We start from the raw sequence: 16,684 nt of genomic DNA, 5'->3' as shown, positions 1-16,684 counted from the left end.
CCCCCCCCCCCCCCCCCCCCCCCCCGCCAGCAATAATGAAATCGGTTTAGCAAACTGGCAGCAGCTACTGCGGCTTTGGTGCCTCCTGACTTCATCCCTGTAGATGAACCCCTTTTAATATTCCTTAATGTGGCATGACCTCTTTTCACTTTATTGTCCTTATACTGTGCTGGTCATGGTCAGGACGAGCTTCATCTTGGGCATGTTATAGCGAGCAGAAGAGATTGTGAGCAAGAGAACAGTTTTATACTTGCTCCTGGTCCAGCCTCCCTGCATAAGGAAGGTTTAGCGATAGCTCCCCCCGACTCCAGGTCTGAACTGTACACTGGTTGGCGCAAGGCCAGCTGCCTCGGGTGTGCACGTGTGTAACTTAGGAGTGGACACTGAAAGCTTTGTAGCCAAGAGGGAAGATTATAAAGTTTTGATGCTCAAGCGAGGGAAATTCCAAGATGAAATGACCACAGTTATGATTCAGAATCATATCATGCCTTTAAATTTTTCTCTACATTCCAAAGTGCATCGCCGCCCCCCCCCTTGGGTTATCATGGAGCTTTTCTGTGCCATTTCTTATACAAACTAATCTCTGTAAACAGGGACATAGGATTTCATCCCAATCTTTGATTTCTAAGGAGAAAATAAAGGGATTTATACCCAGTGCCCTTGTGTTGACCTTGCCTGGGGGAGAGGGCTAGCAGAGCTGATGATGACCTCATCCCATTCCAGCAGGATTTCCTGGGACATGCGGGGCCTCATTCTTTTGCTATCCCTCTGTGTTCAGCCACATTAAGTCCATAAGCTTCAGAGCAGATTACGGTGACATCTAATATCGGTCCCTTTAGGACTTGAGCGTGAGGTCAAGCAAACATACAAAGCAATCATTATACTTTCCGCAGTCCCAGAGACCTTCTGCGTCAGCTGGAGAAGCAGGAGGTGGGACAGTGAGGTGGGGCACAGACTAGGAACTGTGCTGTCTGGGGCAGGAAATCAGCCTGAAAGGGGATGGAAGGGCTTTGGTGGGAAATAAATGGCACTGTGTTGTTGACGGAAAAAGATCTTGGCAGGACTGTTGTTGTGAGTGTTCTGTGGCTTAGAAAGGAATTTCCTACAGGCTGGACTAACCATTAAAAATGTCTCTACCTTCAGGAGTCCCGGGCGTGCAGTAGAGCATCGCTGGGGGAGATGGCAGCTTGGACCATGGGCGCCCGCGGTCTGGACAAGCGAGGAAGTTTCTTTAAGGTAAAAGGAAGCCTGGATTGGGATTTCTAATGAGAAATCTTGCTCACTTTGCCGGGCTGCTTGGGGAGCTGTGGAGCGAAGCCTTTTCTGAGCCAGCTCTGGAGGGGGGAAAGCTCGCCTGAACCCAGCTGTGAGCTGTGACCGGGTTTACAGTAGGTTGGAGTTTTTGTGACTTAGTGCTTCCAGACAGGCCCGGGATCCAAGGCCTGCAAGATGCCACCCTATATAAAACAGTTGAGGCAATTTTATTTGTCAACTGCTTGGCTGTTCCTTTTTCAGCTGGATGGTTTTATTATAGAAGCTGGATTTTGCATTCCAGTGAATCGGTGTTGTAGGAGGGTGTGTTTTGCACTTTGCTTGACTATATGAATAACATAGGTCCTCTTTAAAGAACAACAACAACAACAAAAAACCAGATTCCTGGGTCTCACCCTAGACTGGTTGTTATTTGCTGGTGTATTTTATCAAACACCTAGAGGCCTCTTATGATCAGCCAAGAGAGAACCAAGGCAGCATGATTAAAACTATACCACTCTCCATATGCATATAGATGTTAATGGGTTAAAATTACCTTGCTAGCTTAATGAGATAAGATTCTAAATGAGCATTTTGTATATTCTGTGTGTACATTATAAATTAAGATGTGGCGGTCATTTCAAATTTGCACTTGGGAATTCATTTCCTTCTTATGGCTTTTGCTTTGTATAAAACACAGAATCATGTAAAGGAGTAGAAAAACAGAGGTAAAATATGCATTTGAAATATATCCTAGGCTGATGTTCAAACATCATATCTTTTTCCTCAAAGGAGGAATAACAGAGGCCTCCTAATTACTTAGGAAAACGGACAGTATTTACAAATTCTCCCATCTTGATGGATTGCAAGTATGTATTTATGAACTTGCATGTATATGCTTACCATGTACAAAAGACAACCTGATTTATTGTGTCAATTTTGGACTCCATAAAAATCCATCAGAAGAGCCTTGTTGACACAGCAAAGTTAAGTTCACCAAGCCAAGCACAGGAAGGAAAGACAGCACCAGGACACAGTCCCACTGGTTGTACAAGCAGGAGGCTGGGAGGCATCTTTATAGAGTTCAGAGGTCTGGGCTTGGGTCCTTTAAGCTGTATTTTCCAAGAAAGAGAATTGATCAGATTTTGGCAGAGTATGTGTTTTAATAGTCTGGATTGGTAGATTCAGCAAGACAATGGTCTTGAATAGAATCTTGGCAAGTTAACTACTATTTGATGAGTAAGCTTTTCCCAGGTGAGCAAACTGTTTGCCAGGACAAATTTTCTTGTAGGAATTTCCTGCAGCAAATAGCAAAGTGATTTGTTGGTTTAAAGCCTTAACATCCTGGGTACGAATATCCTGGAAGAAATAGCTATGTTGACACAGATGGTCTCGATTCTCTGTCCTCATAGTTATGGGATGTGGACGTAGCCGGCTCTGTTCTTCATCCGTTTACTCCACTTGCAATAAAGCTGTACAACATCCACCCACTGGAGCCAGATGAAGAGCTTTTCAAGTCTCTTGTAGCCCAGGGACTAACCCACAAGGGTCCTGACTAATCTCCAGTTCCTAGATCTTATCTTATGTAGATATTTATTTCATCCTGGTAGAGGGATCAAACCAACCCCCTTCCTTAACCCAAGGCACTGTCTACATCAGCCTAACTATTGGTTAGTTCATAATTACCACCTTATGCTCAGAAAGTGCAGAGGGGTTGCATCTTACATAGCAGTTAGATTTTATAGTCAAATCAAAAAGAGAAAATCAAGTATGGTTAAAATTGCCTTTGAAAATTCCTGAGGGAGGGTCAGTATTGGACTCAATACTATCTATTAATTTCATGACAGCAAGTGTGTCCTGATATCCTGGAAAAGGTGGGGGGGCGGTTCAAGTGGACAGCAGGTGCAGTCAACTTATATTTCTGGGCCATGTCCTATGAAATAATTAATCAGGCAAAAAGTGAGAGGCCTGCCTGACCCCATTGAGGACAGGTCCTGTTTCGTCTCTCCTGAGTCAGATGTCCTGGAAGAAAATGCTGGATGCTGGCAAAGAGGTCTGCACTGTTTAACTTGGTACTATCTTTCTTTTTTCTTCTTCTTCTTTTCTTCCCCAGAGCTTAGATTGTTTAAGTTACGTACTCCAAGTTAATGATATACTTTATACTTCTTTTCTTTCTTTTCTCTTCTTTATAGATATTATTTTTTACAATGGCTATTCCATAATTAAGGATGGAATAGCATTAGTTATTATAATATTAGGTAAATAAGTATGATTGCTCGTTATGACTAATGATTTCATAATTTAGGCATGTAGTTATCTTTAAGGATGAAGTCAACTGCCCTTTGGACACAGGTCAGGTGGGTTAAGGCACCTTTGTGTCTTGCAACTTATCTGAGTCATTCCCATGAGCCAGAACAGATAGAAAACCAGAAATCGAAGCTTACCAGCTGGTTAACAATTCTGATTTTAAAATACAAATTGGATAAGGAAAGATAGTGATGAAGAATAAGACTGGTGATTTTCTTTCAATTATCTACTCCTTATACAAAACCACATGAACCCTAATAACTGAGAAATGCATGTGGAATTCAGCTGTGAGCCAAGAATGTAACCAAATATTCTTATATTTCATGAAATTGTCCTGTCCAGTTATAGGGCATCACTGATGTATGGAAAGAACAGCATGACAGTAAAAGTCATTCCAAAATTTAGCCCTACTCCACCTCCCTAGGTATATGGAGTCAACCTCAGCTCTCAAAGGCCACGTCTTCAGGAAAGATTTCTCTGGAACACCACATTGCGGTATATATTCTCAGAGCCTTGTTTACTTCTGACATGAAATATTATTTTCTCTTATGACTTGTAATGTATTTAGTATTGTGAATATTTGATTGGCTACTGAAGATTGTCTGAGCATTCTGGAGTGGTTGATAGTGCCCCATAATTATTATTCATGTGGAATCACATGCTATGTAGTGTCACATCCTATGCTGGACAAACACATTTTCCATAGTCCTTCCCATCATGAAGCACCATTATGAATTTTCCCCAGAAATACCTGGTCTACAAGGTGTCCATTAAAACACATACGGGGAGGCAGGTGATGCCCTGGACAAAGCAGCCAGAGTTGTCTGCATGTCAGTATAGAAGGGGACACCTGTTGCTATCACATTTCAGGATGTATTGTGTAAAAGAGCTTGTGTAAGAAAGATGTCACACAGGCTGGAAAAGCTCTAGGTGGTTCTGCACTAGCAGACAAACTCAAAGTCATCTTCTGTCCCTTCTTTCCTGAGTCCCACAGCTTCCCCCAAGCCAACCCCCGCCCCGCCCCTTCCAGGTGCGCAGTGCTGGCAGATTCCTCTCAAGTCACCCAAACCCATCCTCCTTCCCCTACATCCACCTCCCCATTTCTGTTCTCATTCTTTCATTTCTGGGCACTACAGATGATGCCCATAATATATCTGCACCGCCACCAAATGTGTTTGTTTCCAAACCATCCCATCATCTGCTTTGCCTGTTTGCAGACTCTGGCTCTTCAGTGGGCCCAGGACTGGTCTGCACGCTTTACCTTGATAGTCAAGGTCTTCCGGCTTTCCTTGCCTGCTTCTTCCTCCATCAGTCCTGCCACTGTGCCCTCCTGGGTCTGCTGCTGTGGTCCCAACTTGCCGGTGCCCAGATTCCAGTCTTGGTGCATCCTTCCTCCTCCCTCTCACCTTCCACTTCTCCCCAGCAGGCTCCCAACTACCCTTCCAGGCTGACATAGACACACCATACCCATTGACAAAGGAACTCACATGGTCTGAGCCGGTATCTACCTTTATTTTTGACTGAAGATAATATTATGGTAGATGGCCTAGCTGTGGCTGCAACATGGTACCAAGAAGTAAACTTCAATTTATAACTTGAGCTCTGCCATGAGCAATTTACTCCTCCCTTGTGTTGCTGTGTCCCTGTCCCTGACGGGAACCTCTTATGGCAGAAAACAATCCCAGAAGATGACCAGTGTGTATTGCCCACTCAACAATCTACTTTCTTCCAGGAGGGCCTGGGGAGCCTGTCCTGTGCCACCTACAAGTTGGTAGAGTTCTGTTTTTCAGGGACTGCTTCCCAGGCTCCCTTTGCCTCTGGGGCTGGAGAACAGTTGGTCTTAACTGACCAGGAAGAAAATATGTTTTGACTCCAGGGATCCTACCCTCCTGGGTTTCCCAACCTCCCCTTCTGCAGGGAGATGCCCTGAGCCTGGGCTCACAAACCAGCTGGCGAGTTTGATGGCAGAGCTCAGCAGCAGAGGCTAAGTTTGAGAAATCCTTTTTTAATCATTTTGAATGGTTTGTATAACAGGTGCACCGTGTTTGTCTTTCAGACCTTTCAGAGAAGCCATTGAAGAGAGCTCTCTGGGCACCATAAAGAGTAGAATGTGACTAGTTTTGAAGAAACCTGATTGCTAAAATGTGACTCTACAAAATAGATAAACCAGGGGTGATGACTTACTTCACCCTGACTGCCTTCCCTTGACTATCATTCTCTCACCAGCATTTGAAAATTTACTCTTTTTTCAAAAATTCTGTCTGCAGGCAGATTTTCAATCATCCAGAAGTGGTACAACCACATACCTTGGGTGATTCCCAGCATTCGAGCTTCCAGACTATTCTTGATGTGGAAAGTCCTATCTTTCAGGCACAGTCCAGGACAACAATTCACTATTGTGTGACCGTGAACAGAGATGGCAGGGACTTAAAAAGTAATAGATGGAACCAAAACCACATTTTAGTCAGTAATTTCATTGAACAAATCCTTATGTTGATATGTGGACACTTAAAAGCCAAGGTATGATTGCTGCACCCTTGATTTTTTAGCATGTCACCTGGACAGTGAATAGACATCACCTCATGTGCCAGACATCCAGGGAGGCACCATGTACCAGTCCATAATTAAGAAAGAACTAAGCAGTGAAAACAAAATAGAGATTAGAGATTTGGTCAGAGCAGATGACATATTGATAATGATTCATAATAATATTGCAAAGCATAGCTGACATCAGTATTTGGTGTATCTTTTGTTTTCCATAAATAAATTCTTCCCAGACACTTAAACCTGGGAAGGCTTAGAGCAGGGGTCATTCTAAATGTTCTAGTAGCCACATTAAAAAAAAGTGAAATTGATTTTGATAATATGTTTTATTTAACTTAGTATATCTAAAATATTATCATGTATGTAAATGTATAATCAATATGAAAGTATTAATCAGATATTTTACATACTTTTTTTTTGTACCATGCCTTTGAAATCTGCTATTTTATGCTGAGCACATCTCAATTCAGACTAGCCACATTTCAAGTGCTCGGTTGCCATCTGTGGCTGGTGGCTGCCATTTTGGACAGCTGAAGGGTCACATTTTATATTGTCTAAAGCACCTCCTGTTAAAGATGGGTAAACTGAGTCCCAAGGTAAACTTAGTGCCAACACGGTTCCTCTATAGAACTGATGGGAATTGGACCTGGCCTGACTCTCTCATGAGGCACCTTTCCGTACGTCGTCCACCCAAGGGGTCCACTCTGATCGCTTTCCCTTGTTCCAGTGGGATTTCCCAGAAAACTCCATCCAGAGAGGTTGTGGGGACAGTGACTTCTCTTTGGAAAAGAGGTTGGCTTTTTTTTTTTTTTTTTTTTTGGATGCACATGCTTGTCTCTCACCATCTGTTCCAGATCCCTCAGGGACACATATCAGTCCTTCAGGGCGTGACTTTCTAGGAATGCCATGAATTTATTCGACAGCAGTTCCCATTTTGTTCTCAAACAGCAATGGATTTCACGGTTTTATTGGGTAGTTTTAGCACATTTTGGCCATTAATTTATTTTGGGTTTTTTTTTTTTGATTTTTTAAATGTTTATTTTATTTTTGAGAGAAAGAAAGAGCACACAGACATGTGAGTGGGGAAGGGGCAGAGAGCGAGTGGGGCAGAAGGTTCATAGTGGACTCTGCACTGAGAGCAGTGAGCCCAATGCAGAGTCTGAATTCATGAACCATGAGATCATGAGATTGTGACCTGAGCTGAAGTTGGATGCTCAACCCACTGAGCCACTTAGGCGCCACTGGCCATTCATTTCTGATATTAAATATTGCCTTTTGGGCTGCAACACATTCTCACTTACTTTAAGGAACTTTGCTTTTTTAAAAAACAAAATCGGAAGTCAAATAGATTTCCTCGGTTCCTCTCAACCACATATTTCTCTAGGATTACTTATAACTCTGAGTTTTCATTATCAAGGGAATACCAAGGAGGGAGATATAGATTTGAAGGACTATTAAAACACTATTATGTCAATATGTAATTTTCAAAAAGTTAAAACATAACTCTCATACAATGTGGAATGAACATCTGTCAAAGCTTTATTCACCCTGCGCATGAAACCAGGAAACCAGTGTAAATGTGGCTCAAAGAATGCTTTGACAAGAGTTATATCTGTAGTGTGTATCTGTTAAAAAGTCCTTCTGTAATAAGTTTACCAAGTTGAAATCAAAACTGTTTAAAGTCCTACAGGCAATAAAACTCTGATCTGTGGGATAATCTTTTTTTTTTTTTTTTTTGAACAGAAATCTCCCGGCTGACATGTAACCATTCAGTACCCAAGCCATTCATTAGTTGCACATAGCAAAGTCAAACACAGGTGTATCCCCCTAGATAGTTAAATAATCTTTAGGTGATTTTATTGAATAATGCCTAAGCATAGTGCTCAAAAACAAAATGGCCCTTCTACCTGGAAGTTTTAAAATCTTCTAATAAACAACTCTTGGGTGAAAGGGGAAATGCAAAATGAAATTAACAGAATTTCTAAAAAAGTATTTAAAACACAGCCTGTTACAATATGGCATATATTTAAAGCAGAGGTCAGAGAAAATTCATAGCATTAAACATGTCAAAAAATACATGTCCCAAACACCTTTTGGCCTTATTTTCAAGCTTTAAATAGTGTTTCTTATGAACACTGAAATGGCTTATTCCCTGCCTCTCCTACAACCCTCCCTTCCCTTGTCTCCAGCTTTCTCCAGCCAGGGATTGTGTGCCAGAGTCCAGCTCCCTTCCAGCAATTGTGCCTCTAAAGAGAGAATTTCTTCAGTGAGATCCTAGAACTATGGGAAAGCTTGTTCTAACTCTGACTTAAATACCTTAGAGGAGAAACTTCCTGTTTACTGAGGAATCAAGGATGTATTAATAGCATTAATTTCTGGGCTCTTTTTCATAATGGAAAAGCCTCATGATAATATTTTGGATATTGCTGTGATACCTAATATCAAATACCAGAGGCTGATAAAATCCTTGCATGTTAAGTTTCCCAGACTGAAGCGCCAATGTATGGAGCCTGATTTCCTAGGATAGATGTTCTTTCAAACATCTCTACGTGGTAAGCAGAAAACCATTTTCGCAACAAATTTGAAGCTGTGTTATCTATTGCTATGTAACTAATTGCCCCAAACCTTAGTGACTTAAACCAACAAGTATCTGTACCTCACTGTTTCTGAAGGTCAGAAACCTAGACTTGTTTAACAGAGCACCTCTGGTGCTGGGTCACTATGAGATCACAGCCAAGTTGTTGACTGGGCTGCATTCTCATCAGGTGGCTCGAATGGAGAGCCTACTTCAAATTCACAGCGTTGGCCTCAGGATGAGGCAGCTAGCTAACTTCCCCCCAAGGTGAGTGATAAAGGAGACAAAAGCTAGAGTTTGTTTATACCCTGATGTTGAGAATGATGCCCCATCACTTCTGTCATGTTCTGTTCATTAGAAGCCCATCATGTAGTCCAGCCCTCACTCAAGGGGGCATCACTCAAAGATGTGAATACCAGGGTGTCTAGAGTTCACCAGCCACCTTAGAGACAAAGACATAGGGAAACAGTTTAGTTACAAAGTCAGAAACCTACAGGGCCAAACAGAATGATGGAAGTGAAATGACTCAGTGGGCCTGTCTGGTGTTGGGCAGGTAGTTTTGGTGGGAACACAACCGGCTAGAGGGCACCAGACCCTACCGGGAGGGGAATGCTGCTAATTCAGTTCCAGCCAGATGCTGTCACATAAGAAGGGAATCTGGGCCCTCTGATATATTTCAAGAGAGGCCAGAAATCTAGATTTTTATGTAAGTGAACCCCAATTTGTTTTAGATTTTAAAGATTTTATTTTTTTAAAGTAATCTCTACACTCAACATGGGCTCAAACTCACAACCCTGAGATCAGGAGTCGCATGCTTTATGACTGAGCCAGCCAGGTGCCCCAAGAACCCCAACTTTAAAAGTTCAGTGAGGTTGGAAGAAAATGCTTCAGGGCAGCCTCTGGCCTGGGAGCTGTCAGTTTGAACTACTACTTAGTTAGCTGGGAGAGGGCTCAGGCATGTGGAAAGTTCAGTCTCCTAACACTGCTGACACCTCAGGAGGCTCAGCAGGTGTGCAAGGGATACTGAGGCCCCAGCTGCTGTTTCTCTTGGGGGCCTCACATCCAGCAGTGACAGAGCCAATGAGTTCTAGCTGAATCCTGAGATACAGAGGTTCATCCATGGATCGACTGAGGGAAACATAGGCAAAAAGGCAGCAAGTTTCTCCAGGCCTTAAGACAGTGCTTTGGGTCAGCCCATGGTCACCAAGGTTATGTTGTAGAAACTCCTCCTCCCACTTTCAGGAGCAGCTTCTCATATTTAGCTGATGGGGCACCAAGAGCCCACTATCCCAGATGTTAAAGGTGTCAAGGGAGGAACTAGTTTGGGATACAGAGTCTTCTTTCTCCTTTGTATTGTCTTCTAAAAAGGAAATGGCTTCTGAAAATATCCCTCCTGCCTTCCTGTAATCCCAACTGGAAACTCATTTTGAGTTAATAAGTAGCACTTAACTGGCAGAATATCAGGTGATAGCATTAGTCATTAATAACTTAGTATAAAGTAGGGTGTTATGAACCACTAGCTGACATCAGCCTAGAGAAGAAATTTGGGTTCATTTGAGTTAACTGCATTTTTAATAGTAAAACTAATTTGTAGCATTCAACTTTGTCTGATTATTTATATAAGTGTAGCTGAGAATCGTGATTGAGAAAGTCTTTTTAAAGAATGCTTTGCTGGAACCATGTAAACAAATTACCAGGAGGAGTTTTACATGTGACAATCCAGTCAAAGCCTTGGGAATATAGTCAATATTTCCAACTGTGTCCTTTTACAAGAACAGGTTCTCATTGTGCTTACATAAATAATGATTTTATCATAAAAAGAATGCTCAAATTTTTGAATTCTGGATGTGTCAGGTAGAAAGAAAAAGTAAATGTTTCATTTTTGTTCACAAAGGTATATCTCAAGAAATTGTTAATAGCTTAAGAGAAAAGAGAAAAGGATTTCCTGAAATCTGGAAAAGCAAAACAATAGAAAACCAGTGATATTTTAAACAAGGAGTCATAAAAACATTGTAATCATCATCCTCAGTTTATTTCTGGTTCTGCTTGGATTCAGTATTTCCCCTCATTCTGGAAATTGTTACCCAGTTTAGTTGTGTGATCTGAAAGGTATTGTGTATCCTACAGTATATCTCAGATTCCTTTCAATGATTTTCTCTGAAGATGAAACACATTTGCAGGAATTTTGTAAAAGTCTCTGACTATAACAATAACTGCAAATGACAAAAGACCTAAACATGCCCATTATTAAAGATCTGATGAGAATTCATTATGGAATGGACACGGAAATTTGATTATTTCTGTGACATCCCACATCTTGAAATAATAAGTGACAGTGATAGCACAAGAAGACATATCAGATTTTCGGAACATTCATATTAATAATAGTTACCCATACAATGTGTCCTAAGAAGGTTTATCATTACTTATTTGACAATGCTTCCCTTATAATTTAACACATGAGATAAACCTAATTAGCTTAACATCTCATTTTGTAAGGAGAGAGAACAAATCCTTTGAAATATTCTAGTTGCCCTCTGGAAATTTTCAAAATTAGTTCAAGGTCAAAAAGACTTTATTTAGAATTTGACTCTGGAGAAGTTTGTCAAAAATATTAAAAGGTTTGGACACTTGGCCAAATAGGATCGTAGGTCACCAGGAAACAATGCATAGTTATCCATTTAACCAAAGTGACAAAGACTTCACAGGCAAATACAGAAAGTTAAATAGTCATAAAAAGCCTGATAAAGACACAACAGAATATTTGTTTTTCTAGCAGATTATATTAAAGGTAAAGAAAATTTTGTTTACAATTCCTTATTAAAAACAGAGCAATACTCTAAAAAAAAACTGTATCCCTTTAACAGAGAGAAAGACCAAATTCTAATTTTGTACCAGAATACTTTTGATTTTACAGCTCATTTTTAGATATATTTTAATCTTAGCCAGCTTGACCACATATTAAAATTCCTTTTCCACAAAACTTTTTTTAAGTTTTTTTAAATGTTTACTTATTTTTGAGAGACAGAGAGACAGAGTACCAGCTGGGGAGGAACAGAGAGAGGGAGACACAGAATCTGAAGCAGGCTCCGGGCTCTGAGCTGTCAGCACAGAGCCCAGTGCAGAGCTTGAGCCCACAAACAGTGAGAGCATGACCTGAGCCAAAGTCAGATGGTTAACTGACTGAGCCATGCAGGCGCCATTTTCCTCAAAACTTTTATAACTTTTTTTTTCTATATTCAGATGTTGTCCTAAGTTTTCTCTATGTAAATAACAAGTCTAACTTTAGGACAAAATTACTTTTTTTCCTCAAAAAATGTATTTCCATTCCTCATACCTCTGCTTCCTCTCTCTCTCCTCCTCCTCCTCCTCCTCCTCCTTCTCCTTCTTCTTGTCCTGCTCCTTCTGGCAGCCTTCAGTTCGTCCTCTGCTGTTTCTGCTGGGTCTGTTTCTGCTATTTGTTTGTTTTAGATTTCACACATAAGTGAAATCATACATTTGTCTTTTTCTGCCTGACTTATTTCACTTAGCTTAATACCCTTTAGGTCCTTCCACATTGCTGCAAATAGCAAGACCCCATTCTTTTTTATGGCTGAGTTATAGTCCATTACACACACACACACACCACCACCACCACCACCACCACCACCACCACCGCATCTTCTTTATCCATTCATTTGCAGATAGACACTTGGGTTACTTCCATAGCTTGGCTATTGTAAATAATGCTGCAATAAACATAAAAGTGCATATACCTTTTTTAAATTAGTGGTTTTGTGTTTTTTGGGGGGGGGGAGGTAAATATCCAATAGTGGAATTACTGCATGATTTGGCATTTCTATTTTTAATTTTTTGGGGAACCTCCATACTGTTTTCCACAGTGATTGCACCAATTTACATTCCCACTAGTAATGCACGAGGTCTCCTTTTTCTTTGCATTCTTACCAACACTTGTTATTTCTAGTCTTTTTGATTTTAGCCATTCTGACAGGTATGAGGTAATATCTCATTGTGGTTTTGATTTGCATTTCCCTGATGATGAGTGATGTTGAGCATCTTTTCATGTGTCTTTGGACATCAGTATGTCTTCTTTGGAGAAATGTCTGCCCATTTTCAATCAGATTCTCTGTGTTTTCCTCATACGTTCTTTTACTGAAAGCACACATCCTACTTTTCTTGCATCTAGAAATGTTTCCTTTACTTCTAGTAGCTTTAACTGCATCTATCAATTAGAATTTCTTAACCCTTAGGAGCCTAAACTAAGAAGTAAATTATTGTGAACTGCCTTTAAACTAGCATTCTATACATTGGCAAATTAATACATACTTTTTGTGATTTGTTAAAATATGTGCTTTTTTATAGTACAATTTAAAAAAAAAAAAGCATGAAACATGTTTACTGACGAATCCAAATTTATCTCTTAGTTTCTCTATATGCATGAAACCGAAAGTAGATAAGCTTCTTTTCAGTAATTAGCATTTCATTATTTTATCTTACTTGGGAATGATCCAGATAGTCAATGAATTTAACTTAACTCATCACTTAACATAGCAAAACTAAAGATTTTGGTTAGCAAAACTAACCAAAAGATTTGGGGAAAGTATTTTTAAAGTTTACCTAAAAACTTTGTCTTATTTACATCTATTCAATTTACTTGTTCTTAACAATTATGTTTAGATTACCCACAAAACCTTTCATGAAACATTATTTCAAGTTATTTTTTGCTGGCAAACTTTGTAACAGGATAACACGAACTTAGGAAACCTAGGTGAGATAAAAGCCCTATAGTCAACATTGGTAACTCTAAGACATGTCTTTATTAATTAACAAAGCTAAACTAGCTTTTATTTACCAAAAATTATCCTACATCACATGAACTTGAAAAACATTTGTATTAGCTTCTATTATATTTCTGGGATTTAGAAATGCTTTATTTATAAGTGCTTGTGTTTAAGTCAATTAAATAGAGTCATTTACAAATTAGTTTTAACAATGCCATTCAGGGGTAAAAAATGTCACACATCTGCAATAGACACACCTAAATATATAAACAGACACATTACAGTGATCCTTTTAAAGTGTTTAGATGTGAAACAGGTATGATAATAAAAACTCACTAGTTTATTTATTTTTAAAATATTTTTAACATTTTTTTTGAGAGACAGAGAGAGACACAGTGTGAACACGGGAGGGACAGAGAGAGAATCCGAAGCAGGCTGCAGGCTCTGAGCTGTCAGCACAGAGCCCGACACGGGGCTCGAACCCACAAACCGCGAGATCATGACCTGAGCGAAGCCTGACGCTCAACCGACTGAGCCACCCAGGCACCCCAAAAAAACTCCCTAGTTTATAAAAGAACCATTGGATCCAAACTGTCTTCGGGCCAGTGCAATAAGTTAAGGTTACTTGCTCAGATGGCTAGATTTTGTTTTTTGTTTTGGGGGGTTATTTTTTGCTAATATTTATGGAGAAGACACAGGAATTTTCATTCATCTAAATTTTAAATGAGCTTTCCCCCTTTTGCTTCACTTCTGATAAGAATTACTTCACTGAGGGTTATGCTTTTAACATTTTCATCTCAAAGTCAGAGGGAAAATGCAGGTTCCTCCAAGAAGAACCTTGGTATCCTAAGGTCAATAATTTACAAGCACTTTGAGATAAAAAGGGTAGAGGTTTTGGAATTGGTAAAAGGAACAGGTGAACCTTGAATTGCATTTCTAGTTTTGTAAAGATTTGTAAGAGAAGGACAGTGCTTTTAATTCCTCAGAGAACTGGGTCTTAGCTTGGATGGTAAGGACTGTGACACCCATCCACCTATGTTAAGATATTTTATTGTTTGGTTTTGGTTTTGGTTTTAGTTTTCCCTTGGGTATTTAAGGAGAAAATGTAGCCATTTCTCAGTAAATCTGAGTCATATCAACTCTGGGAGGGGCCTACAGAGGGCCCTCCTTCAAAGGTAGATTATATGGGGGTATCTATAAGGTCATTACCTTGGAGAACTTTTGTTTATGATCCTCTAAAGGCAATTCAGACAGAGGATAGCTAGAATGATTATTCAAATAAAGGAGGATATAGCAAAATAGTAAGAATTAAGCCAGTCTTATTTTTTTTTGTATTAGGTACATTTTGTGTCTTTTTAATTTTTTTATCAGCATTTTGCAACAACTCAACGAAGCTAGTTTTGGAATTTTGAAGCTTTTGCTTTAGGTGCACTTCTCAAATAATCTGGACTTATTGGAATGTTTCCCATGATGGCCACTGTAATTCTAGGTTGTAATTCCCATGGGCTGGCAGAAGTTTGGTAGGACCCTAGCTGAAAATGCGGTTTAATCCACATTTCTGTTCAGCTAAATCTAACCTCAAATAGGGGTGCAACTCACATTTCTGTCCAGCCTTATTTTGGGGTTCCCAACCTGACGGTTACCAATCAAAGGTCATTAGGACACAGAACAAGCTTAGGAAGATTTTGCCATTTTTGTAGATATGTATAGTTTCCAGGGCTATCATTCTTACATACAAAATCTGCAGGTGTGTTGGAAGGTGGGGCACATAACTCTTTGGATTTTAAAGGATCTCATGTAAGCAAATTTTATTGACCTCATGCCTTCTGCTGGACCGAGTCCAAGTCAAATCCTGGACTCAGTTCTGTTTTTTAAATTAGACCCAATTCAAGTCCTACTGGTAACCATCACCAGTTCCCAAAGTGGAAAGGGCTGGGGTTTTTCCACTCTAAAACCTGGGAAAGGCAGTCTGAAAAGATAGGGGCTTGGCTGTGGGCAGTGGCTTCCACCAGTTCAAACTGATCTGCCCTGTATTGGATTGGGAGTTCCACACAAAAAGAGATGGGGAATTTACCCATGGTCTTCTTCAGAAGTCATGTGAGAGACCATGAACTCACAGGTCAAGGGTACCACATCTGTGTTTATCATTGTCCCCTGAATGCCACAGGGCATTCCCTTCCGATGATCCCATATCTGCCACCAAATCTGTTAAGCAATAAAAATTCAACTGAGTAATCTAAAAGATCAAATTGGCTGTATTGAATGATTCATGAGTTGGGCAGCATCCCATCTAGCAAATAGAAAGGAGTCTGTAGAGCTGCAGCAAAGGAAAGGTTTTGAAAGTTAGAGGGAGTGAAAAGGAAGTTATTAGCAAAGAATCATTGTTTCAGGCAGTGTTGCCCTCCTAAGGGGAACACAGGGGATCCTCAGTGAATTTCTTACTGCTGACCAGGTAAAATTCCATGTTGACTAGCTGAAGGCTACATTCCACCAGGGATGGGGGTAGGGGTTGCTGCAACTGAAGTTAGGTAGGTACTAAGTCTTTGTTTTACTGATAGGGGGCCCTCAACATAAATGACTCCATTTTATTTTTATTTTTTTAAAAATATTTTATTGTCAAATTGGTTTCCATACAACACCCAGTACTCTTCCCCACAAGTGCCCTCCTCCATCACCACCACCTCCCTTCCCCCCTCCCCCTTTCCCTTCAACCCTCAGTTCATTTTCAGCATTCAATAGTCTCTCAAATTTTGCATCCATCTCTCTCCCCCAATTCTCTTTCCCTCTTCCCCTCCTCCTGGTCCTCCATTAGGTTTCTCCTGTTTTCCTATTAGACCTATGAGTGCGACCATATGGTCCTTCTCTGCCTGACTTACTTCACTTAGCATGACACCCTCGAGGTCCATCCACTTTCCTACAAATGGCCATATGTCATTCTTTCTCATTGCCATGTAGTACTCCATTGTGTATATATACCACATCTTCTTGATCCATTCATCAGGTGATGGACATTTAGGCTCTTTCCATGTTTTGGCTATTGTTGACATTGCTGCTATGAACATTGGGGTACATGTGCTCCTATGCATCAGCATTCCTGTATCTCTTGGGTAAATCCCTAGCAGTGCTATTGCTGGGTCATAAGGGAGTTCTATGGATAGTTTTTTGAGGACCCTCCACGCTGTTTTCCAGAGCGGCTGCACCGGTTTACATTCCCACCAACAGTGTA

The 16,684-nt window shown here is 40.4% G+C and overlaps 1 protein-coding gene across 5 annotated transcripts in view; it reads left to right on the top strand.

Moving 5' to 3' along the window:
- The window catches only part of RIN2 (Ras and Rab interactor 2), a 215,450-nt gene that overhangs the window by 109,479 nt on the left and 89,287 nt on the right, over positions 1-16,684 (top strand). For all 5 annotated transcript variants that reach the window (XM_029916515.1, XM_029916513.1, XM_029916514.1 and 2 more), the window contains one exon: positions 1,144-1,236. In XM_029916515.1, the coding sequence (XP_029772375.1) occupies positions 1,144-1,236 (93 nt within the window). The remainder of the gene's footprint in view (positions 1-1,143; positions 1,237-16,684) is intronic.

This window comes from Suricata suricatta, chromosome 12 (genome assembly GCF_006229205.1).
Source record: "Suricata suricatta isolate VVHF042 chromosome 12, meerkat_22Aug2017_6uvM2_HiC, whole genome shotgun sequence".
In the NCBI taxonomy this organism is placed as follows: Eukaryota; Metazoa; Chordata; class Mammalia; order Carnivora; family Herpestidae; genus Suricata; species Suricata suricatta.
This window is presented reverse-complemented; position numbering and strand designations above follow the sequence as displayed.